At 43.9% G+C, this 25,987-nt stretch overlaps 1 protein-coding gene across 1 annotated transcript in view; it reads left to right on the top strand.

Annotated features, from left to right (window-relative positions):
• The first annotated feature begins 1,315 nt into the window (after positions 1 to 1,315).
• LOC126131110 (esterase B1-like) overlaps positions 1,316 to 25,987 on the top strand; it is a 50,105-nt gene continuing 25,433 nt past the window's right edge. Inside the window, exons 1-3 of the mRNA XM_049915171.1 lie at positions 1,316 to 1,465; positions 6,620 to 6,754; positions 19,956 to 20,226. Of these exons, the coding sequence (XP_049771128.1) occupies positions 1,316 to 1,465; positions 6,620 to 6,754; positions 19,956 to 20,226 (556 nt within the window). The remainder of the gene's footprint in view (positions 1,466 to 6,619; positions 6,755 to 19,955; positions 20,227 to 25,987) is intronic.

Below are 25,987 nucleotides of genomic sequence, written 5' to 3'. Positions count from 1 at the left end.
CATCCCAAAGGCGTTCTATAGGATTCAGGTCAGGACTCTGTGCAGGCTAGTCCGTTACAGGGATGTTATTGTCCTGTAACCACTCCGCCTCAGGCCGTGCATTATGAACAGGTGCTCGATCGTGTTGAAAAATGCAATCGCCATCCCCGAATTGCTCTTCAACAGTGGGAAGCAAGAAGGTGCTTAAAACATCAATGCAGGTCTGAGCTGTGATAGTGCCACGCAAAACAACAAAGGGTGTAATCCCCCTCCATGAAAAACACGACCACACCATAACACCACCGCCTCCAAATTTTACTGTTGGCACCCCTCACACAGGCAGGTGACGTTCACCGGGCATTCGCCATAACCACACCCTGCCATCGGATCGCCACGTTGTGTAGCGTGATTCGTCACTCGATAAAACGTTTTTCCACTGTTCAATCGTCCATTGTTTATGTTCCTTACACCAAGAGCGGCGTTGTTTGGTATCTACCGGGGTGATGTGTAGCGTATGAGCAGCCGCTCGACCATGACATCCATGTTTTCTCACCTCCGCCTAACTGTTATAGTACTTGTAGTGGATCCTGATGCAGTTTGGAATTCCTGTGTGATGGTCTGGATAGATGTCTGTCTATTACACATTACGACCCTCTTCAATTGTCGGCGGTCTCTGTCAGTCAACAGACGAGATCGACCTGTAACCTTTTTTTCTGTACGTGTCCCTTCACTATCACATCGGAAACAGTGGACCTAGGGATGTTTAGGAGTGTGGAAATCTCGCGCGCAGACGTATGATACAAGTAACACCCAATCACCTGACCACGTCCGAAGTCCGTGAGTTCCGCGGAGCCCCTACCGATGGGTTTTTGGAACCCACAGTGCCCTCTGATAGCACAGAAGTGATCTTCAATCGCATTTTTCTTGAATAACTCGGAAAGTGGGGCGTCCAGCGGAAATGTATCCCTGCACAGAATTTACCTACATTAAATATCCTACAAAGAGGTTCTGTACATTTTATCTGTAGGTCTAATAGTTGACACATAGCGAACGAGAGAATATTAAAATTTCGTGCGTGGTTTTTGTTTTTGAAGGCCTCGCGAGTTGCATAACACCAGTTGTAGGGGCGTCTGAATCACCCTGTGTACAGGATGTAGGAGGCGAACTAATATCTGCTTTGTGTGGTTGGACTGAAACGCTAATCATTTATATATCGAAGCAGGTCGTTCACTTTACGCCAGTTTGACGTTTGTTGCATGCTGTCTACATGGTGATGAACGGCAATGTAGTTGTACAAGCGGTGGAGATGGCCGGGTGGTGGTCTGGATTCCATACCATGAGCCCGCGTGACCCGGCAATTGCAGTGTACACCGTGACTCACCCCATGTTTATATTTACGCATTTAGACAAGGAGTCGCTCTGGCTAGCCAGACAGTCTCAAGCCGGACACCACGCACTGGTAGCTGTGGGAGCAGCATATGTCCTAGTAAGAACACAAGGCGAGTGCTGGACAGAACGAATTTATTAGAAGGATATAATTTTTAAAGCATCAACTCTCACGAGAGAAACTGTTGCGCTTTTGCTACTGACTGAAAATCTGAGAGAAGGTTCTTTTTTTCGTTTTGGAATGTGTCATTTCGCTGTTTCAGTAGTATAACTTCACAGAAATGACCTTCATTCTTGAAATTTTGAACTGTTTTTGTCCGATAACGACCGTTAAAGAGCACGTTAGTAAACAATACAGATCTTTACATTCGTTCTCTGGCAGCCTGTCTTCTTTCCTCTGCCCATCCCTGTCCGGTATGGAAGCTTTTAAAGCTATCCATTACTGACTGATACATTGTCCGGTCTGAGATATTTCCTGAACGTAATTCAATCTCTTCAATTTCGTATCTCACTTCCTTGAAACATTTATTGGGAAGTTTAAGTCTGTTTTCAAGTATTTTGGAAAACTATTTTGTCAGCCTTTTCTCGCTAATTGGAAATAGATGTCTGTAAAATATGTCTTCTTTACATACTTAATGTAATATTTATTCTTTTTGACGTAATTTATACTGTTCATCCACGATAATTGGACCTATAAACAGGATTTCTCTCTAATTTCTCGACATGTCTTGTTTCCGACATTCCCCTTATTCGGACGTACTCACTGGCATACAAGTTGTTTTAATCATCATGTTTCAGTTTAGTTCACCTTAAAAGGGGTTTTATCTTATATAAAGCACATCTACTGTGAAAATGACCATCTTTTGACGGCTGACGTTATTAGCATCTCTTTCGCTAGTTTTCTGTTGCACTATTTCCTCGATATATTTGAAGCTTATATCTCAGACTTTGTCCGGCGTATTATACCGTGGTCGAATGAATTTCATACCGAAACCTAACGCATGTCAGGGTGTACATCAGCCCTTCAAAAAACTACAACCTTCCTTCAAGATATTGTCCGTAGACGGGGACGAAATGTTGGGTATCAATATGAAATTCCTTCGACCATGCCATAACAGCCCGGAATATTTTAACAAATACGACATTTCCGGCCTTGAAGGTTTTACCGTGTCCTGTGTGCAGGCGGTGGGGTACTCATATGTTTTTTGTTATGCTCTCTTTTCAAAGGAAATATGGAGTCATGCTTTTCTGGTAGCTGTTTTAGTATATTTACCTACTATATAGCAGTGTTAGATCGTCGCGAATGCAAGGCAGTTGATCTCTTTAGAAGCCCTTTCATTTCCAGCTCTGTTTCCCTTTAATGGATGATCTTTCTGTAGTCAAACACAACCGGAGACGGCCCATCACCCTGTCTGAACATTGTTTTAATACGAAAACCTTTAAGAGTTCCCTCATAATTTTTACCTTCATCTGTGTCCGCATTACCGCCAACTTATACCACCTGAAGCGCTGTATAAATATATTCACTATCATTTGCCACGTCTCATGAATCTATCGGTCATGTTCGTCTCGAACGACGGGTAGACCAAGAAAAAGAGAAATTTGCGATACTAGCCATTGGCTTTGCTCAGCGACGCAGTGAACATCCGACAATAATATGATACCATTGGGTATATTCTGAAAGATAAAAATCACAGACCGTTTTTATGACGAGAATTTACTTCACTGGGAGAAAACAGTAAAAATTACAACTATTATGATCAATAACACATAAATAAGAGAAACTATACTTGGAAATAAAACGAATCGAGTACCGTAAAAAACAAGGGCATCACGACACACAGTACGAACTAAACGTTTTTTGTTGCAGCTAAATCGAAGCTAGTATCTGAAAATACCCTTGAGCTACTTAGCTCAAATGGAGACCGAATATATTTATGTCAATAGTAAATCGAAACGGTTATCACACAAAAAGAACTACAAATATTTATCGAAAAGAAAACGAATCGAGCACTGGAAGAAAGTACTGTAGCTGCAGCGGTACTCTCAATACACAGTACAGACTAAAACGAAATTAGTCGTAAGGAACTCAAATTTAGTATCAAAAAATACTCTCTAGCATTATATCTCAAATGGAGACAGCAGAACACTATTACGAATACATGTGTGTATAGTGAGTATATCAAAACATTAATTACAAAAAGAAGTTCAGCTGTTTACCGAAAAAAATAAAACAAACTGAATTAAAAAACCCTTCCACGATAAAAAATATGAATGAAAAAAATGTATATATTTATCGCAAAGAAAAAAAAGACTGATAAATTTACCGAATATCATAATTTCCCTGAAACAGAAATATTTCGTTTCTCATACTCAACAGAGTTTAAAAATATCGATTTACTCGAAATCAATGAAAACAACACAACAATCAACTCTGCAAAAAATGCAGTTCAAAATGCGCACCAAGAAGTGACGTCACAGTAACCATTGCCATTACGTCACTGGTCAAACGCGATGGTAACTATAGCTGGTTCCTCTTGGCCCCTAGTTCCAAACACAAGTCATAATCATGACAATCTGAATCTTTCCACAAATGATCAATGCAACATACACTGCAACAGAAGGTCAATATTCACTTCTTTGGTTCTGTGTGCCATGTTCCATTTCTTAACATATAACTAGTCTTCCTTTATTTATAAGGCATGGAGTCTAGTTTCTTTAAGAGTATTTCTTTTGCAAATAACCAGTAGTTTTAGAAATACAGAAACGCCATCAAAATCACGAAGATCAAAGAACTGCCTCATGGGTAAAGTGCCCCAGGAAGCGCACACCGAAATCCACGGAGGAATCTACCGGCGGGTGCGGCAGGTTGACTATGGACAAGAGCGTCTCAGTTTAGGAGTGATTTCGGCGCACGGTTTACATGTACACAAGATATATTTTTTTAACAACCGTCCCACATTCTTGAAGGATGTAGTACTTTCACAGTTAGAAAAAAGTCATAAAATTTGCTCGGAAGCAAATACTTTTTGAGATATGGGCCATTCTGACCCACATAGCTATCTGTCTGTTAACATTACAGGAGGCCCTCAAATGTAGTTACCACTCATCCTTACACATGTATCGGCCCTCCCACTCAAATAATCACTAACTCCTGCAAACACGTCTGGATGATTTGGGTCATATTCTGCTGTAACGTCTGCACATTGTTGATGGGTGTCGAACATATCAAATTTGAGTGTCACCGTAGCCCTAAATATACATGATTAAGGTCAGGTGAACGGGTTGACCATACTGCTGGTCCTCTTCAACTAATCTATCGTTCATTAAACCTTTGTTTCAGGTACAGTCATATCAGGCGTACCTAGTAATTGAGGTGGTGCACTATCGTGCACAAGCCACATACGTTGTCTTTCCGTTAGGGTAATGTTATACAACTGAGCGTGTAGTTAGGCGTATCGAAAAGGGCGATAAAAAGGACATTTTAGATAGTTTGGTAAAATTTATGGTCCTATTAGCCTTGACACTCATAATTCCTGTCCACATATTGATAGCACAGTGATTTTGTTACCTTATTTCCACGAGTGCTCCAAGATTTGCATTTGCCCACATTTGATTATTGTGGTTCAGTGACAAAAGCAACCAGTGAGGAATGAGCAGTGCCCACACTACTCAGCATGACGGTTCTCGACAAAAACGTAATGGGCCATATATCTAAAAGTTTCCGGATTTACGTTTATAGGACTTCTTTCTAGTTTTAAGCTGTCATATCTCCTAAAAGAATATCTTTTTAAACATCCTGTATAATGCAGCGCTTACGATGTGTTGTACCCAGCAAACATGGCTGGTGAACAGAGTGAAAGAAGAAAGATAGGGCGATGGAGTCACTGCAGACGATTTGTGGGAGTGATAAGCGACGTCTGTGATTCAAGCACAAACCGTCTCGATACCGTTCATCAGCCATACCACCATACCAATTTATAGTGTGTTCTCTGGCTCCAGTGTGCCACTCTACAGTCGGATGTTATTGAAATTATGTTTAGAAACGTTGTCTTAAGTCATATCTACAAGCTGAGCTTCAGCTGTTGTGCAGAAATTGCATTCATTCCTATTGAAGCATTTACAATGGCATAATTTCCACCCATATTTCTCTTTTTCTGCCCAGAAAAGCACCATAAAATAAGGAAAATAATTGTTTCTCAACTCATATTTACTTAAATATGAGTTCAGAAACAATTATTTTCCTTAATTAGCATCAATATCCGAAGCGACATGCAGAGGAAACTGGGAAAACATGGATTAGAAAATTATCAAATTACATACTACGTCTATACCTGTTCAGTAATCATGTATCAAATACTCGTATTTCTTCGTGTTGATAGAAAGTAGCATCTGATTTTTAATATTCTTTTGAACATCTTGTATCCAAATGACCCTATGCACGAAATACGGGGGCTATCTTTTTTTCAACTTCCGATCCGTCATGAAATGGAAACCACAGTGAAAATAAAAAAATGTTTTAACTACATCTTCCATCTGCTCCTCTACATAGTCGCTGCTCCGACTTAGACACTTGTCGTAGCATGGTTCCAACTTTCCAATATCCTCGTCATAGAAAGCAGTCGCATGTGATTTTCCTCGATTCCCTACGCTGGTCTGGATCTCGGTATCTGTATGTGAACTGTCCATGTCAGTGAAGAGGTGAAAATCAGAGGAATACAAGTCCAGGTTGTTTGGCGGGTTATCAAAAACTTCTTATCGGAAACGTTGCAGGAGCATCTTTGCTGCACCTACAATTTGCAGACTTGTCGTGAAGATGGAAACGTATGACACTTATTATACAGACTGCAGGAAATCAGGCCTTCGGAGGCCTTCACACTTGGCAGGAGACGTTAGCCATCTTTACGTACTTACTGTGTGCTCAGAACTGAAATATGCGACGTGACGCGATAGAGAAGCGTAATAGAGCCATCGTGCAACGCAGATGCGCATGGCTTCACGGAATTTCACTATGGTTTTAATTTCGTGACCGATCGGACGGTGAAAGAAATAGCACTCGTAGGAAATGCATGAAATGTGTGACGTTAATGCTTTTTTTGTAAACGACTGAACAGCAGAGTTATGCAAAATACTTTGTGTACGTAATAATTAAGTAATGAAACTGATCCAGTCTTTTAGTCATCAAGTAAAACGTTTTCATTATAGCTGAGCAAACAGACAACAGATAATAACAGCCCTTTATGTTGTTTCTCAGGCGACAGATGTGTTTGCAAAGGTGGAACAAGGCCTCCTGAGAGGTGTTCGCACTACTAGCATCCTTGGAACAGAGTACAACAGGTTCTTCGGAGTGCCTTATGCCGCGCCACCGGTCGGAGATCTCCGCTTTCGGGTGAGTACTGCAAAAGTTATTTAACTGTTTAGTCTTATGTATTTGGAAATGCTAGGAAAACTGAATGATTAATGAATGCGTAATGTGTGACAGATGTAGTTCTGAAATAAGGCTGAAACTTATATGTCTATATTTTGTCAATCAATGACACATAATAATTAAATGTGTCTGCGATAATAATTGCGCTAGATAATGCGATACTACGTCCTGATCGCTTTTTAATTATATAAACATTATTATTTTTTGCGCTTTCAACATCAAGCCATCTTCAGCGTCATATTACGAGGACATCAATACACAGCCAGTGTACGTGTCTCAGTAGCCGAAACGCATAAAATTGTAAATTTTATACATTACGAGAGCAACCAGGACAGGTTATTACATATGCAGTATATTTTATTTATTTACGCGCAGAATGAATGGAAGCGTGAAAGAAGTGCCTTAGGTCAATGTTTAAGCTAATATACGGCTTATATTCGCGCTCAGAGGAGCTGTATTAAGTCACAGAGAGAGTTTGTTGACGAAGAGAAGATTACGTCATCTCAGCATACAGAGACCAATCGATTGACGAAGGGTTTTGTTTAAAAGCCAGGACAGCACGTCGCCCGAAGTTTCGAAGCATTTCACCCGAAGTTTCGTGAAACGTGAGAACCTGTCATTGTGCAGCGCGGGGTCTTCACGAGAGCTCAAGAACAATAGCTCAGGGTAATCATTACTTCGTTTATTCTATAGTCGTCTTGCGAGTTTTTTTTCTTACTTTCATGTTACATACACACATAAAAAAAACGTTTGCATCACCTAGGTTCCGAGAGTTTCCGAACCTCTACAGAAAATTGGAATAAAGATCAACATAAAAATCATTTTTATTGCTCATGAAAACCTCACATTGCATGTTGTACCACCATACAGCGAGACCTTCAGAGGTGATGGTCCAGATTGCTGTTCACACCAGTACCTCTAATACCCAGCAGCACGTCCTCTTGTATTGAAGCATGCCTATATTCGTCGTGGCATACTATCCACAAGCTCCTCAAGGCACTGTTGGTCCAGATTGTCCCACTCCTCAATGGTGAAATTGGATATTGGAAATTTGTGGTAAGGTCTCATGGGACCAAACTGCGGAGTTCATCGTTCCCTAAGCTTACGCACTACTCAATCTAACTTAAACTAACTTACGCTAAGGACAACACACATACACCCATGCCCGAGGGAGGACTCGAACCTATGACGGGGGCAGCCACACGGACCGTGACAAGGCGCCATAGACCGGCGATTCAGCGTAGATTCCTCAGAGTGGTTGGTGGTCACGTTGTCCACAAACTGCTCTTTTCAATCTATCACAGTCATGTTCGATAGGCTTCATGCCAGGAGAACATGCTGGCCACTCTAGTCGAGCGATGTCGTTACCCTGAAGGAAGTCATTCATAAGATGTGCACGATGTGGGCGCGAATTGTCGTCCATGAGGAATGCCTCGCCAATATGCTGCCGATATGGCTGCACTATCGGTCGGAAATGACATTCATGTATCGTACAGCCGTTACGGCGCCTTCCATTGCCAGCGGCGTACGTCGGCCCCACATAATGCCACCTCAAATAGGAAGGAACCACCAAATTGCTGCACTCACTGGACAGTGTGTCTAAGGCGTTCAGCCTGACCGGGTTGCTTCCAAACACGTCTCCGACGATTGTCTGGTTGAAGGCATATGCGACACTCATCGGTGAAGAGAACGTAATGCCAATCCTGAGCGGTCCATTCGACATGTTGTTGGCCCATCTGTACCGCGCTGCATCGTGTACTGGTTGCAAAGATGGACATCGCCATGGACATGGAAGTGAAGTTGCGCGTCATCCAGCCTATTGCGCACAGTTTGAATCGTAACACGATGTCCTGTGGCTGCACAAAAATCATTATTCAACATGGTGGCGTTGCTGTCAGGGTTCCTCCGAGCTATAATCCGTTGGTAGCGGTCATCCACTGCAGTAGTAGTCCTTGGGCGGCCTGAGGGAGGCATGTCATCGACAATTCCTGTCTCTCTGTATCTCCTCCATGTCCGAACAACATCTCTTTGGTTCACTCCGAGACGCCTGGACACTTCCCTTGTTGAGAGCCCTTCCTGGCACAAAGTAACAATGCGGACGCGGTAGTGACCGTCTAGGTATGGTTGAACTATAGACAACACGAGCCGTGTACCTCCTTCCTGGTGGAATGACTGGAACTGATCGGCTGTCAGACCCCCTCCATCTAATAGGTGATGCTCATGCATGGTTGTTTACATCTTTGGGCGGGTTTAGCCGGCCGCGGTGGTCTAGCGGTTCTAGGCGCGCAGTCCGGAACCGCGCGACTGCTACGGTCGCAGGTTCGAATCCTGCCTCGGGCATGGATATGTGTGATGTCCTTAGGTTAGTTAGGTTTAAGTAGTTCTAAGTTCTAGGGGACTAATGACCACAGATGTTAAGTCCCATAGTGCTCAGAGCCATTTGAACCATTTTTTGGGCGGGTTTAGTGACATCTCTGAACAGTCAGAGGGACTGTGTCTGAGATACAATATCCACATTCAACGTCTATATTCAGTAGTTATGGGAAACAGGGTGATGCAACACTTGTTTTGATGTGTGTATAAAAAGCAGTTGCGTCCAGTAAATATGTACTAACCAGCAAATCTCCAGTTCGAATTTCATCAGACAGATCGCACACGCGAGGGCTGTGGTTGGAGATTCGCAAGCCTGTCACACCTCACACAAAGTTTCTTTATACGATTTCTACCTGGTATCTTCTCAAGATATCTTTCTCGCAGCAGATGATAGCACCGGATGGTGGCCTCTGAGTTGTTGTAGCGCTGTTCGATGAAAACAGTTGGAAAGTGCCATATCGGCAGCATATTGGCGAGGCATTCCTCATGGACGACAATGGGATCCCATGTTTTATTATGATCTGTAAATTTTGCCACAGCACCGCGATCAAACAAAATTATTTCTGCTCTCTTTGATTACAGGTTTATATAGAATTTTGATCGTCCGTGGCAGTACTTAAAATTTATTCTGCGCGCCTGAAATTAGCTTCGTAGTCACATTTGCGTCCGATCACGACACGTTTCATGATGTGATTTTCCGTAACAAATGGCCACTGCCATCACAATCGTGGTCGATTACTTCGTGCGTCACCCGATATTCTCTTTAATAAACAATTAATTTACTTCACAGTTGTTAATTTCTACACCTTGACTAGCCATACACGACCCATCGCCGTAGCTATCTTCATTAGATTGGTATTACAATCAATGAAACTGGAGTTCTCTAGCGATGCAAGGTAGCTTCTGGCACGAGTGTTTTAGCCAATCACAGCAAAGGAAATTTCTTGCTACTATATATGGTGAAGCTCTGCTTAGCCAATAGGAAACGAGGACACTGCTAACAGGTGAGTGACACTGTGATACGTCAGCGAAACGCCATAAGAACACGTACCACCACAGCCGTATAATCAAAGAAATTTATTTCAAATGTTTAGTTTACGCGCAACACTTACTCCTTCTTCAGGTCCACTATAAACCAAAAGAGTACTTTCATTTTGGCCCTTGTTTACACTTCTGGCGTATGCTATGCACAACAATTAGCATTATATGGATTATACGATACACGGGCCAAGGAATGAGACCACTCTGTTGATTATAATGAACCCGAAGATGGCGTGAGTTTTGCGCCGAAACTAGTTGTTCGAAATAAATTTCTTTGATGATACGGCTGTGGAGATTCGTTTTCTTCACTTATTGCACCATATTCCGAATATTACGTACCCATTATAAAGTAAGTGTTACATCTTTCCATAAAATCTCAGTGAAAGTCTTTACTTCGTTTCATTTTTGACTTGCTTAACCGAGGCCTTGTTTTCAGTTGCTCTGCAAATTTTTACACTAGAGTTAGGAAAGCCGGCTACCTAAATTTTTAACACCACCGGACAATATTGTTTTTTTCTCGTCAGGTTTCATGGTCACATGTTTGTTTTCCATTAAAACATCTTGGAACTGAGTATTGGTTCTGAATACTCCACATTCACAATTCTGATTCTCGTTTCAAGAAATGGTAAATCAGGCTTTTCCTACGACTTCTTTCAAGTTAATTCATCCCATTTATGTCCTTATTTCTCCCCCTCTGCTTGGTAAAGAAGAAGCGTAAAAATTTAAGTTTTTATACTAAGTTTGTCTAGTACTGCACGAAATCATCCGATAAAAGCGTAGATAACTGCTGGTAGTTTAACATTCTCAGTGTTTTTATATGGGCTAGAGCAGGGCCAGCCACAGCGTGCCGAATATCATGCGGCGTTCCTTCCTGCAAGTAGCCAACTCGATGCAGCGCGGCATCTCATATACTATTGCTGTGCGACAGTTTTTGGTCTGCACAACTGTCTTCAGTTCAGCACAATCGTGGTGTGGGTGGTGTTTAGCCTTCGCTTTTTGTTTGTAGTATGAAGGCCACTCGCACGTTCAGAAGGTGTTTCAACAAAAACAGGCAGTCTAGCGATTTATCGTCACAAGGCTTTAGAAATGATTGGGAATGACAGGATATATATTTATCAATATATATAATGCAGTTGCGTAAGTGACGGTACTGAAGATAAGCTACGAAACGATATTACAATATTGTGCAGAAAGAATTTAAAGATTTAGTTGACATGAAAGCCCAAAAAATTACAACGAGCGACAGTCAGGATTAATTGTTCTAAACGTCAAGAAGCGCTTTGTGCTGAAGTTACAGGCATGCAGTTCGTGAAGAAATGAAGACCTTATACTCTACTGGCCATTAAAATTTCTACACCAAGAAGAAATGCAGATGATAAACGGGTATTCATTGGACAAATATATTATACTAGAACTGACATGTGATTACATTTTCACGCAATTTGGCTGCATAGATCCTGAGAAAACACTACCGAGAACAATCACCTCTGGCCGTAATAATGGCCTTGATACACCTGGGCATTGAGTCAAACAGAGCTTCGATGGCGTGTACAGGTACAGTTACCCATGCAGCTTCAACACGATACCACAGTTAATCAGAGTATTGACTGGCGTATTGCGACGAGCCAGTTGTCGGCCACCATTGACCAGACGTTTTCAATTGGTGAGAGATCTGGAGAATGTGCTGGCCAGGGCAGCAGTCGAACATTTTCTGTATCCAGAAAGGCCCGTACAAGACCTGCAAAATACGGTCGTGCATTATCCTGCTGAAATATAGAGTTTCGCAGGGATGGAATGAAGGGTAGAGTCACGGGTCGTAACACATCTGAAATGTAACGTCCACTGTTCAAAGTGCCGTCAATGCGAACAAGAGGTGACAGAGACGTGTAACCAATGGCACCCCATACCATCACGCCGGGTGATACGCCAGTACGGCGATGACGAATACACGGTTGCAATGTCCATTCACCGCGATGTCGCCAAACACGAATGCGACCATCATGATGCTGTAAACAGAACCTGGATTCATCCTAAAAAATGACGTTTTGCCATTCGTGCACCCAGGTATGTCGTTGAGTACACAATTGCAGGCGATCCTGTCTGTGATGCAGCGTCAAGTGTATATAGTCCATGCTGCTGCAAACGTCGTCGAACTGTTCGTGCAGACGGTTGTTGTCTTGCAAACGTCCCCATATGTTGACTAAGGGATCGAGACGTGGCTGCATGATCCGTTACAGCCATGCGGATAAGATGCCTGTCATCTCGACTGCTGTTGATACGAGGCCGTTGGGATCCAGCACGGCGTTCCGTATTACCTTCCTGAACCCATCGATTCCATATTCTGCTAACAGTCACTGGATCTCGACCAACGCGAGCAGCAATGTCGCGATACGATAATCCGCAATCCGACCTTTATCAAAATCGGAAACTTGATGGTACGCATTTCTCCTCCTTACACGAGGCATCACAACAACGTTTCACCAGGCAACGCCAGTCAACTGCTGTTTGTGTATGAGAAGTCGGTTGGAAACTTTCCTCGTGTCAGCACGTTGTAGGTGTCGCCACCGGCGCCAACCTTGTGTGAATGCTCTGAAAAGCTAATCATTTGCATACCACAGCACCTTCTTCCTGTCGGTTAAATTTCGCGTCTGTAGCACGTCATCTTCGTGGTGTAGCAATTTTAATGGCCAGTAGAGTATATTACTGCAATGCACGTTGGTTAAGTGAAAGGGCATGCCTGAAACGATTTTTCGATTTAGAATTCACTATTGTCAAATCTATGAAGGAAAAAGGTGTAGAAGTACGAAACATTGAACACCCGGATTGGATTGTAGACCCTGCATTTTAAGTGGACTTGACAATTTTAAGTGGCCTTTAAAGAATTTCAAGAATAGTCCTCGAAGCATTTTGGGGACACTGCCTTACATCTGTTTTCGAGACTATTTGTCGTTCCGTTGAAAGCGCCCCTGTGCATGGAAACGACGGATCTGCAAAGTAATTCCCATTTTAATGTCAAATCCTTTTACTTTGAAACTGTCCAGGACGCCTACATTGCTGTCCTCAGGCAGAGTTTTCGCGTCTCCATAATGAGGAAGCAAAAGTAATACAACATGCCTATCGATATATCTGTGGGAAGCACGGATTACGTGACAACCTGAGTGAGAGAGTCTGCGGTATTGCCTGTGTCTGTCCATATAAGGACAGTTTGTACCGAAGAAAAAGTATATTACGTCTTTATCGGGCCAAAAATAAATAAATAATACTGAAACTTTGCATTACGGCACGCATGCCAGGCTGTGGCTCGTGAGCGGAATTCTTGGTCGGCCCTGGACTAGACAGTGTCTTAGTCTGCAACATAAAGAATATGAGTTGTACCTAAAGATACAATAAAAATGTAATATTACATACTTGTGTACAAAAAACAACACTGCAAATTTAAGTTAAAAATGTAATATTACATACTTGTGAACAAAAAAACAACACTGCAAATTTAAGTTCATGAACCGAAAAATTCACTAGGAATAGATAACATATTGTCACTCCGAAATGCATTGTTGTTTTGATTCAAAATCGCTTGAGGTCCTGTGCCGCCACAGGTCATACTGCAGTGGCGCAACAGGTGCTGTCTTTAGCGCTAGAGCTTGGAAACGGCTTTTGTCCAGTACAGTCCGGTGTCCGATACTGTCTTACCCTCCCCTGTCACCACCCAAGTCTAACTGGCTTTACTCGCCACCATCGCACTACACCTCGTAGCACTGGACGCAACCACTATGAGTCGTAATTACACTGTGAATTATATTGCGGATTACGAGTTTACACCCTCAGGACGGCAGCTACAATCTGATCGAAACGTCGGATCTTCTTATTATTTTAGAATATTGGTATTTTATGAGCAAACGCTGAAGTACACTTAAAAAACTTGAATGAGATTGCCATCGCCCGTGGAAGTTACTAATTTACTTCGAAATTATGCAACCTTTCTTCAGAGAAGTAATGGCTAGCGAAAAAACTTACGGATATTTCAGTGAGACAACACAAGAGCACGTACCACCAAAGCGTCTTTGACATTGAAGACTTTTCATGTAGTATCTGATATCGTATGAAGATCGATTTGTAATACAAACTGGATTTTTATTATCTATCCTTTTTGTAGATTAACAATCGGTACAGAATGCTGCTGGTTTGGTTTTGTTTTGCTTTAGGGCGCAAAAAATAATTGGTGTCAAAAGCGCCCAAGTGAAAACTATAGAACACGAAGACAGAGAGGCGTTAGAAAACGACTATAAATCAGTCCCAATGGACGTAATAGAAGACAGCTAAAAACACAACATGGAAAAAGCGTTAAAAAAAGGACACCATACAGAATCGAAGGTCCAAAACAAAGAATTAAATGGCCTTCACCATATTACTTTGGCGGATAAAAAGGAACACGCGGCCGACAGCCCGAGCGTCATTTGCTAAAACGGCCGATAACTCAGACGGCAAAACCAAGCGGGAACGTAAATGGTTAAAATATGGGCAATTCGTCAGGAAGTGGCGGACAGTTAAAACTTGGGAGCAATGTGTACAAAGTGGTAGGGTAGCGCCACTTATCAAATAGTGATGGCTAAAAAAGCAGTGCCCAATACGCAGCCTACTTAAAATGACGTCCTCCAGGCGGGAGAGCCTAGAGGAGGTAGTCCAAGTCACTGGGAGAGGCTTAATAAGCCGGAGCTTATTCCTGTGAAGCGAGGACCATTGGCGATGCCAAAGGGATACCACCTCCTGACAGACGGCAACACATAGACCGTCAGAGGGAATATAGGAACTCGCGGGCTGAGGTACGAGGACTGCAGGCTTGGCAGCAGTGTCAGCAGCCTCTTTTGCTGGCAGACCGACTTGATCAGGGACCCGCAGAAACATGACACTCGCTCCAGCAAGAGTGAGCAAGTGATAGTTTTCCTGGACCCGCTGCACTAAGGGATGGGCTGTGTAAAGCGCACATAGACTGAAGGGCGCTGAGTGAGTCGAGCAGAGGACACAATCGAAAAGGCTATGTCGCCAGATGTACTCCGTGGCTTGATATAGGGCGAAGTGCTCGGCTGTAAATACTGAGCAGTGTGCCGGAAGCCGATGTCGAAAGACACAACTGGCAATGACAAAGGCACACCCGACTCCACGGTCAGTCCGAGAGCCATCATTGTATACCGAGGTTCTATCGCGAAGTTCCGTGCGAAGGTCGTGAAACTGAAGGCGATAGACCAAGGCTGGAGTAGGGTCCCTAGGAAAAGAAAAGGTGAACACGGGCCGCTTCACGAAGCCAAGGTGGTGAAAGGGTTCACACCCACCGGGAAAGTTGCAGGTAGTGTGAAGTTAAGCCGCCGCACCAAGTGCTGAAAGTGAACTCCAGGAGGTAACATAGAAGAGGAACGCACCCCATACTGACGATCAAAGGAATCATTAAAGAAGGAGGCATAGGATGGCTGGCCACGCATGGCAGACAAACGGCTTGCATACCTGCTGAGAAGAAAGTCACGGCGGTAGGACGGTGGTAGTTCAACAGCTACAGCATACAGACTCTCAACCGGTCTCGTGTAAAAGGCACCCATGACCAAACGGATGCCACGATGGTGGATAGTGTTGAGACGGCGTAAGAGGGATGGGCGTGCAGATGCATAAAAAAAGCACCCATAGTCGAGTTTCGAACGGACAAAGGACCGGTACAAACGGAGGAGGGTGGTTCGATCGGCAATCCAGGAAGTACCACTGAGGACACGCAGGATATTGAGGAACTGCGTACAATGGACTGCCATGTAAGACACATGGGAGGGCCAAGAGAGTCTCCTATTGAGCATGAGCCCCAGGAATTTCATAGTTTCAACGAACGGAAGCGCAACAGGCCCAAGATGTAAAGGTGGTGGGAGAAATCAATTGCGTCGCCAGAAATTCATTCAGACGGTTTTGTCAGTGGAAAAGCGAAAGCCATTGTCGATGCTCCAGCAGTAAAGACGATCAAGACATCGCCGAAGACGCCGCACAGTGAGACAGGTCCGAGGAGAAGTGCAATAGATGGCAAAATCGTCAACAAAAAGGGGGCCAGAGATGCTCTGTGGGAGACAGGCCATTATAGGGTTAATGTCGATAGCAAAGAGGACAACGCTCAGGACGGAACCCTGAGGCACACCGTTTTCCCTTATAAAGGTGTCGGACAAGCAGAACCCAGAGGCACCTTGAAAACTCGGTCTTTTAAAAATGCCTGAAGGAAACATGGCAGGCGGCTACGGAGGCCCCACGTGCAAAGAGTATGGAGGATACCGGTTCTGCAGCAGGTGTTGTAGGTCTTCTCCAAATCGTAAAACACGGCCACAGTCTGGGATTTCCGCAGAAAACCATTCATGACATGGGTGGCCAAAGTAACGAGATACTCAGCTGCAGAACGCCACACTCGAAATCCACAGTCTGCAGTGGTCAGTAAACTGCGAGACTCGAGCCACCACACCAGCCAGGCATGAATCATACATTCCATCACCTTGCAAACGCAGCTGGTAAGAGAGATGGGGCGGTAGCTGGGAGGAAGTGGCTCGGGTTCGATTCACGGCCGGGTCCGAGATGTTCTCCGCTCGGGGATTGAGTACAGTATTGACCTCATCGTCATTTCATCATCAACGACGAGCAAGTCACCTAAATGGCGTCACATGAAAAGACTGAAACGTCCCCTTAGAAAAATTATTCATGACTGTGTTTAAACTGACATACAATATTTTTAGCGCAACGCAATCTGACTTCCAAAAATCCCTACAAAAGAATGGCCCTGACTAACATTAACCTATACCTTTCACAAATCACTTACCTCACCAAAAATCTTCGTTACTCGAACTACTGCAATACAGCTAAATAAAAGATTCAAACTACTGAAGGCACTAACTACTAATAGGCATAGTTAGCAAATGAAAGATTTAGATAGAGAACAAACAATGTATTTACCTTACTAGTGTACAAAAATCATAATGCATATAGCAGTACATGACATCCAGTCTTACAAATTTCAAAACTCCGCCATCTCTCTCCCCATATCCACCACTGCTGGCGGCTCACCTCCAACGGCTCAACGCTACGCGCTGTTCACATCCATCTGCCCAGCACTACAATGGCAGACAACAATGCAAACTAGCCACAGACTGCACACAGCACAGCCAGTGATTTTTCATACAGAGCGCTACGTGGCGTTACCAATAAGAAAACCTAAACAGCCTACTTACAAGACTTGCATCCGGCGGCGACCCGCCACACGACTAGGAGAGACAAGGAATTCTAGGAAATCGTCTGGTCGGGCATCTTTCTGCGTACAACCAACGAGTAGCACTGACATTCCTGCGAGCTACACCAGAATACAGATGAATATCAGCAAGATTTCCATGAAGTCATAGCTTAACAACACTATATAATGCACAGTAAGCATACAGCTGTACACTGACTCACGTTCAAAAAATGGCTCTGAGCACTATGGGACTTAACGTCTGAGATCATCAGTCCCCTAGAACATAGAACTAATTAAACCTAACGAACCTAAGGACATCACATACACCCATGCGCGAGGCAGGATTCGAACCTGCGACCGTACTGACTCACGTTGACAAACCGTGTGTTCACTGCATAGCGCCAGTGGACGGAAGGTAGGAAATGAAGGAGATAAGCACGACGTAAACAACGTCCTGTACAAGGGCTTTCATCGGTGTCAAGTGGTTAAAATTGCCCTCAAAAGACAAGCGTCCCGAGTTCGAGTCTCGGTGCGGCACACAGTTTTAATCTGCCAGGTTGTTTCATATTAGCACACAAACTTCACTGCTGAGTGAAAATTTCATTCCGTAATACCTATGATTAAAAAGGTGCAATTAGAAGTAATCGCATTAGCACTTCTTCTCTCATAGTTCTCGACTACAGAACTTGGACAGATTTAAATTTTACTTTTAGTTTACTCCAAAATAACGATTTCGTTGTAGAGCGTTTATAGTTACTCAGGAGCTGGAAATGAAACCCATCTTTTACTTATGTCTTTGGATCGATGCTCTGTACGATTGCTGATCCAATGTATACCTTGGTTCTACGGATTTTTATATAACTTGTGGAACTGGTGATTTTCAATAATACTTCCATTTATTCTGAATTTTTTCGGCAAATAATACCAGAAATTGTATAACTTAATTCTAGCACATCCTTACACTCTCCTTGCTCAGTCACAACTTTACGTTATCACATTCCCTTGTACAGTGCTGATACAGTACAGTGCTCCAAAACTATCGGAACAAAGTATATAAAATGTATAATTTACGTACAAATGTAATGGAATACGATTTCTGTGAGTCGGCAAATAAAACAATTTTCGTTTTAAGTCTTCTTTCATATATAATTATTACAATAATTTGGATTTATCGAAACTAATTTTATGAAATGAAGTATTTCAAACATTTTGATTTTATATTGTAATCACAAAAAGTAATTCAAAACCAGCAGTATCCGGTCTTTGGATACTGCAGGATTACATAATCATTATCTACACAAATTTTACTTGAAAAATAAATATATAGTTATTTGACCGAAGTTATCGATACAATGCCGCCACATAAAACAAAGAGACCGCCACTCTTTGAAAGGAACTCCCGCAGCTTAACTGTATTTAACGCGTAGTTATGATAAAACCACAAACAATGGCAAATGCACAGATATAATCGAGTTACAGTCAATATCATTATACTTTGAACATATCCTTACTTCTTCGTTCTTTCTGTGCTGGGTGCACCAAATATTTTGCATAAAAACGTCTCGGGCTTCCAGTGGTGTCAAACGATTAAAATGTCACGAACTTTAGACTAAGTCCTCACTAGCCATTTTCAACTGAGTTGCTTGCTGATGGGTACGGCGTTATACACTAGGTGCCTGTTGTGACGTCACTGGCGCCCGCAGTGTCATCATATATAGCCGTACATTGACACCGTGTTCGATGTGCCTGTTTCAAATTCGCAACCTCTCCATCCCCACACCACGCTGAGCTGGAGGCCTCTGCCGATGCTGAGAGTGTTAATAGTAATCTTTATTTCAATAACTTCTTAAATTAGATTATCCCATAAGCCGTTAATACAAGCCACACGGAAGGGTCGTTAAACTTAATGTGATGATCGTGTTCTCGCCTTTTTGTTATTAACTATAAAAGAAATACGTGCTCTGCTGAGAGTGGTGTACTGCTCACTGCTCACTGAAAGTTCAGAATGGTTTTCCACTGGTTTACTCCAACCGTTTACTCCAACTTTTGGATGCTGACAACAGGGCTGCCAAGGTTTGATCGACAGTATGTAAAAGGCCTGGATGTGGAGGCATCTAACAGGCGTCCTCTTTCTGCCGTGGTGATGATGGCTCTAAAGTTGGCAGTCGATAATTTAATCATACAATATAGGCTTTCACGGCCGGTATTATCTTCACTTAAAACTTCCGGGCTGATAGGTCGTAATCGATGTATAAAACTCTCCTCTGACATTTCGTCTCCGACTGCGGGAGACATCCTCCAAGGTAAAGCGCTTTACCTCGAAGGATGTCTCCCGAAACGTCGGGGGAAAGTTTCATACATCGACCACGACCTATCAGCCCGAAAGTTATAAGCGAAGAATCGATTATTTAGTTTTTCCCATTGATGTGATGAAAGATCTTGATTGGGGTGAGGATAAGTGTAGTGTAACGTTTGGACGCGACAAACAGACGCGGGTTGCCGCTGTTGCAGGCGCCACAGCCACCATCCAACTGGAGCGGCGTGCGCGACGCGCTGTCGGAGCCGCTGCAGTGCCCACAGATGTGGCCAGGGGAGAGCTCGGAGGACTGCCTGTACCTCAACGTGTATGCGCCCGCCGGCGGTGTCAATCTGCCCATCATGCTCATGATTTACGGTGGCGCCTTCCAGGGCGGCTCCAGTTCCACCAATCTGTATGGTCCAGACTTCATCGTCGACCACGGGGTTATACTCGTCACCTTTAACTACCGCAGCGGCGTCCTGGGTATGTGATAGACTATGCAAGCGAGTTCACAATCAGCTTCACTTTTGAATCTGCTCTCAACTGAACTAGTCCTGGTGCTGATATAGATTCTATCCTTACGCTAACTCTCCGTTTTTAATTATATCTTTTCTTTTTTGGTCCCTTGATCATCTGTCAGTATAAACTGTAGAGATTATAGTGGCCTCAGTGCCGGGAGGGGCGGCTATGAGTCAGGACGGTGTGAGAGGATGTGGGAGACGGGGTGGGAATCTAGAAGGCTGAAACCCGGTAGTCAAGATAAGGCAGGATTCCATTACGATTGTGGACGGGGCCGTAATCAGTTACTATTGGTTGCCTTTTACAGATACACACAATTTACTTTAAACCAGTAATTCCAGACCCAACAACAAATAAAATTACCACACGTTATTAATGGCTCTGAGCACTATGGGACTCAACTGCTGTGGTTATAAGTCCCCTAGAACTTAGAACTACTTAAACCTAACTAACCTAAGGACATCACACACATCCATGCCCGAGGCAGGATTCGAACCTGCGACCGTAGCGGTCGTGCGGTTCCAGACTGTAGCGCCTTTAACCGCTCGGCCACTCCGGCCGGCCTGTTATTAATGAAGGAATAAACAACTGTGTAAATAATATTGTTTTCAGTGAGTTACAATTTAGCAAATCACCATTAAATACAGATGAAGCAGATAATGTTTTAAAAGCAAGCCACTGTGATCTGGACAGAAAGCCCTACACGCCAGGAATGGCAACAATATAAACAAGTTTTGATATTTGCTGTAAAACAGCAATGGAGAAGGTTAATTAAAAAAAGCAACTGATCACCAAACGGGTGAAATAAGATGATGGTAAACTTTGTAACACAACCCTTAACATCCACTGAACCCTACGCTGCTAGATTTATTCCAGAAGGCGACCAGAACTATTAACTAGACATATATAACCTTTAATGTAGGCATTACAAGTTATTGTAATAAATAATACAATAATAAAATACAAAGACAAGTACATAAGCCTCTTAAAGGAAAATGAGGCTGATTACAACCGCAGAAGGCGTAGACTGAAGGAGCGTTACATTCAACTACTGGCCATCAGACCTCCTTTTAGAACACACATGTCTTACAAGAACCAAGGGGCCACAGACGGTGCTCCAGGAATCGACCTCTGAGAAGGTCCGGCAACAAACACTGTCGCGAGCAATGAGATAGGAAGCCAAGGGTTCCATTCACTTAACAAGATGGTAACTCAGACTAGTGGCAGTCTAATGAATGACTAATGATAATCTTGCTGAAGCTACCTGACGTCCGATAAACCAAATGCAACGATGGAACAATACACCAAAACCGAAACCGACGGTCTACACTACGCCCCAAGAATACTGTGTTTAGAGCGCCCGGAACGAGAAAGGAATTATTACCACCAGAGTAGAAGAAGCACCAACTGGCCTACAATCAAGAAAGTTGTCAAAACTACACGCCTTACCGGACAGCAGCGGCAAGCCGAGGAAATGTACACTGCTGTTACATACACTAAGCTTCAGGGCAGGTAACTGGGGGGGGGGGGGGGGGGGGAGAGCGGCCAACAGGCAAAAAAAATTACCGCTGGTTGAACTTAACAAGTTGTAACAAGTTGAACACAGTAAATAGTAATAAGAAGTCGAGGAAAGCTAATCAGATCCGCCTTCTCCAAGCACTCCACTCGCTGTTCTTCGCCTTGGCGACACTACGAGCAGCAACATGAACCCAAGTCACTGGAGCATCGCGAGATATCAGAATGGTGGAGGTTTATCTACTTGGATTGAAATGCACTCATTTTAAAGCTTTCTGGATCCGGTTTACGACGAGGTCGTGCGCTCTCAAGACAACAGCCCTTCCATCCGGCAGTCCATGCATGCCACAAGCGGTCCTGGCGTGTTCGCGCACTGTGAGGACCTGGCTCCTCCTGAGTTCCCAACCGAACTAGCATATTCACACGACCCGGCAAAACAACGACGTCGCCCCAAAGATAGGGCAACAGTTACTACATATCGATAAACGCCGCTGCTGCCACTAGCGGACAGGCAGCGCTTGCGAAACCGAGTGGCGCCAGTCAACGCGAGAAGAAGATAAACAACCGCAACCATGGCAACTAAACGATACCGTCTGGCCCCCAACAGAGGGCGGAAACCTACAAACAGCTCCAATGCGAGTTGATGATGATGATGTTTGGTTTGTGGGGCGCTCAACTGCGTGGTTATCAGCGCCCGTACAATTTCCCAACCTTTGCTCAGTCCAATTTCGCCACTTTCCTGGATGATGATGAAATGATGAGGACAACACAAACACCCAGTCATCTCGAGGCAGGTGAAAATCCCTGACCCCGCCGGGAATCGAACCCGGGACCCCGTGCTCGGGAAGCGAGAACGCTACCGCGAGACCACGAGCGGCGGACTCCAATGCGAGTTGCAGCACGGCTCAAAGGCTCCAGAGGAAGGCTGCTGCAAAGGCAACAAGTTCATTATTGAAGCATCTGCATATTGTAGTAAACCGATTCAGTGGGCAACTGGCCACTGAAGTCGGCTGGGATGGCAGCATGCACAACCTATGATGGTGACGCTGAGTGTCTGTGGTGGGGCAACAGACACGTTATGTAAGCCAGCCCTTTCCAATGGCGCAAATCCTCGATGGTGCCATATATACTGCAGCTTTGGGCAATGCCTCAGCTGCGTCACAGCGGAGGATGCCCACAGGGATGAGGCACCCTCGTACAATGAGGGTATACGGCTATTGTACACGATGAGTAACCCACTGCCCACTGGGCAGAAGTTCGTCATGCTGCTGAAGCAGGTCTGAGATGCCTGTGGCACTAATTCTGGGAGAGAGAGCATAGAGCTGTTGCCCTACTGTGACCCTGAGCTGATGCCTTCTACTGGCAGATGGATGTGACAACCTCACCTGGCGCAGCCCTGTCGTCTTGATATAGGTGCAAAATTGAGAATAGTTTCGTTACAAAATTCCAGAAGTTGTAGTCGGCAGCAGCGCACTAGTTGAGAAGGGCACCATTACCAGTCACGTATCCTAACAGACCACTGCCACTGCTGGTGCGCAAATGTGCCTTGCCCCTTGCTGAATGAATCTGTGCAGTACCGCTGAGTTTGCTGTTTCAGCACTGCCTCGCAACATTGCGTCAGCCTTGTTGAATTATTACAGTGACAACATCCTGTGATTGTCTGCTGTCAGGACTGCTACAGTACACCGTTCTGGCTCACACTAAAACGCCCATATATGGTCGGCACACTACATAACCCCCCCCCCCTCCTCCCTTTATGAACAAGGCCCAGATCAACAGGTCGACCTTAAATCCAGTTTGATCTTATACTACATGTTTGTGCAAAATACACACAAAATTTATAGCCAAAACAATTGGCAGCTTGCCCACTGGATTTAAATACCGAGTCCTGGCTTCCCAACTACAATGCTTATTGCCACCTTATTTATGAGTCTATTAAACATACTTGAGCCTCTGGCAGTTTTAACTTTCCTGACTTCTCCTATTGCATTCTTTTCTCTTAACCCTAAATTTACATCTTTTCCGCATTCACACTACAAGGTTACACTCTGGATCTTATGCCCAGGGGATATAGTCTACTGGAATCTGGACTATCGATGGTTTATGCTGATGGTCGGCTCTCCATATCAAAGCTACAAACAGTAGTGTGAGAGCCACTGTGGCATACGGTATTGCGGCACTCAGTCACCGTCATTCATCATTGTTCTACTTCAAAATGGTTCAAATGGCTCTGAGCACTATGGGACTCAACATCTTAGGTCATAAGTCCCCGAGAACTTAGAACTACTTAAACCTAACTAACCTAAGGACATCACACACACCCATGCGCGAGGCAGGATTCGAACCTGCGACCGTAGCAGTCCCGCGGTTCCGGACTGCAGCGCCAGAACCGCTCATTGTTCTACTCTGAACTGCTCTACATGCTCCATTAATTGCTCAGCTTAAATGTATCCTTCATACATAGCAATGAATCGATGCAGGGAATAGATTAGGTCGGTTTCTAAACTTTTATTTAGAAATGTTATATTCGGCTCTTGCAATGATTTCCAAAAGTACCTTTGGCCAGCACAACTGCAGTTGAGAGTCGTTCGGCTACGTGATTCCCGTAATCGAGGCTGCTAGATGGGAGACTGGTCCTGTTATTTTGCTTGTAATCCCTCTGATTAATAACCCACTTCCTTTGAGTTCAGTCAGTCTGGCACCCATGAGCTTCCCCTGCTTGTAACAACTCGCCACTATTATCATATCATTATAGGCGGAGCAAATCCAGAGAAAACCTGCTTGCTAGAAATTCAACGATATCCTTCAGACAAACCAGTCCCTTCTGTCTGGCTATAAACAACTGTACCGTACATGTTCTCTGACTGGTTGGTGTAGCGCTGGTCAGACACACCACGACTTTCCCACCTTCGAAATTAACTGCTCCTCCGCCACTGTTGCATGCCTGCTACCGTTCTCCGAAGTTACTAAAACCCGCGGATCCCCATTTCACTGGGTATGTGTGAATGGCGTGACACGTAAACTGTGCATGTCATCCTATTACTGGGAATCGAATTAGAAAGTACAATGGTGCTCAGTCAGTTTTCACTTCCACCGTCACTGTATTCTAGTATAAGGGCAGGTTTTGTCTACTGGGTTCCACAATCAGACTTAACTCAGGCGGTAATTCTCTCTACGCTTCCTGTAATCCCAACCAGCACTGTTCAGGTGACAAATATAGTACTGCTGTGACTTGTATTCCTTCCAGTCTTGTCGTCAGCGTATGGAAACCTGAGAACGGGAACAAATATCAACCGTCCTTCCTCCTCGGAAGGCTGCTGCTACTAGCAACCTCATTCACATACAACAAAAATAACAGAAAAAATATTCACACTAATGTAATTTGTTCACTACAGTCCTGTACATATAATCTTTGACAGACACCTCTCATCTTCTTGATCTTCTCATTTTCTTCATCCTGTTTTCTTCTCCGGCTCCATGTTTGAAACTCCTGGAATCGGCTCCATACTACCTTGAAAAGGTCGTAGACACCGAACATGTACTATTGTAGTTCTTGTTTGCAACTGAAGCTTCTTGCTGACTGGCGAAATAGTGTCCATCATCTGATAGGGTCCTTGACACCTTGTGATGAACTTCCCTTTCAGCATTTAAGGAGTCGATAACATTATCCATTGCGCTAACGTATATTCTAGTAAACTTGCTGTTCGGTGCACTTATTCCTCCTGCTTCTCTAAAGCCTTCATATTCGCCTTCTGTACTGCTTCCCATACTTCTCGTGGTGTTTTTGCAAACTCATGGACTGATTCTCCGTCTTTATCTTTCTTTCCCTTTGTCAAATCAAATGGTTATGGCATTTTCTAACCATATACCACCTAATAACCCAGCATTCGTGAGTACTTTTGAATTACACAATGACATAACATACATTAGATATGAGTCACAGTCGCTGTGACGCGCATTCACATCAAAACTTAACATTTTCCCAACAGTTCTATGTACCCGTTCCGCTTCACCACTGGCCTGCGGATGAAGAAGATTAGTTCTTAAACGCTTCACTTGCAGCATCCGACACAGTTCCTTCAATATTTCCAACATAAGTTCGTATGCTGGTCTGTAATTATCGTTTCAAACAGCTGCTAACCATAGCCTGTGCGACTGTCGCTGCCTGCTGGTCCATGAACGGTGAAAAGTTATGTATTATTGTTAATAC

Source organism: Schistocerca cancellata, chromosome 1 (assembly GCF_023864275.1).
Source record: "Schistocerca cancellata isolate TAMUIC-IGC-003103 chromosome 1, iqSchCanc2.1, whole genome shotgun sequence".
NCBI classification, from domain to species: Eukaryota; Metazoa; Arthropoda; class Insecta; order Orthoptera; family Acrididae; genus Schistocerca; species Schistocerca cancellata.
Note: the sequence above shows the minus strand (reverse complement) of the source record. Positions and strands in the feature narration are given on the sequence as shown.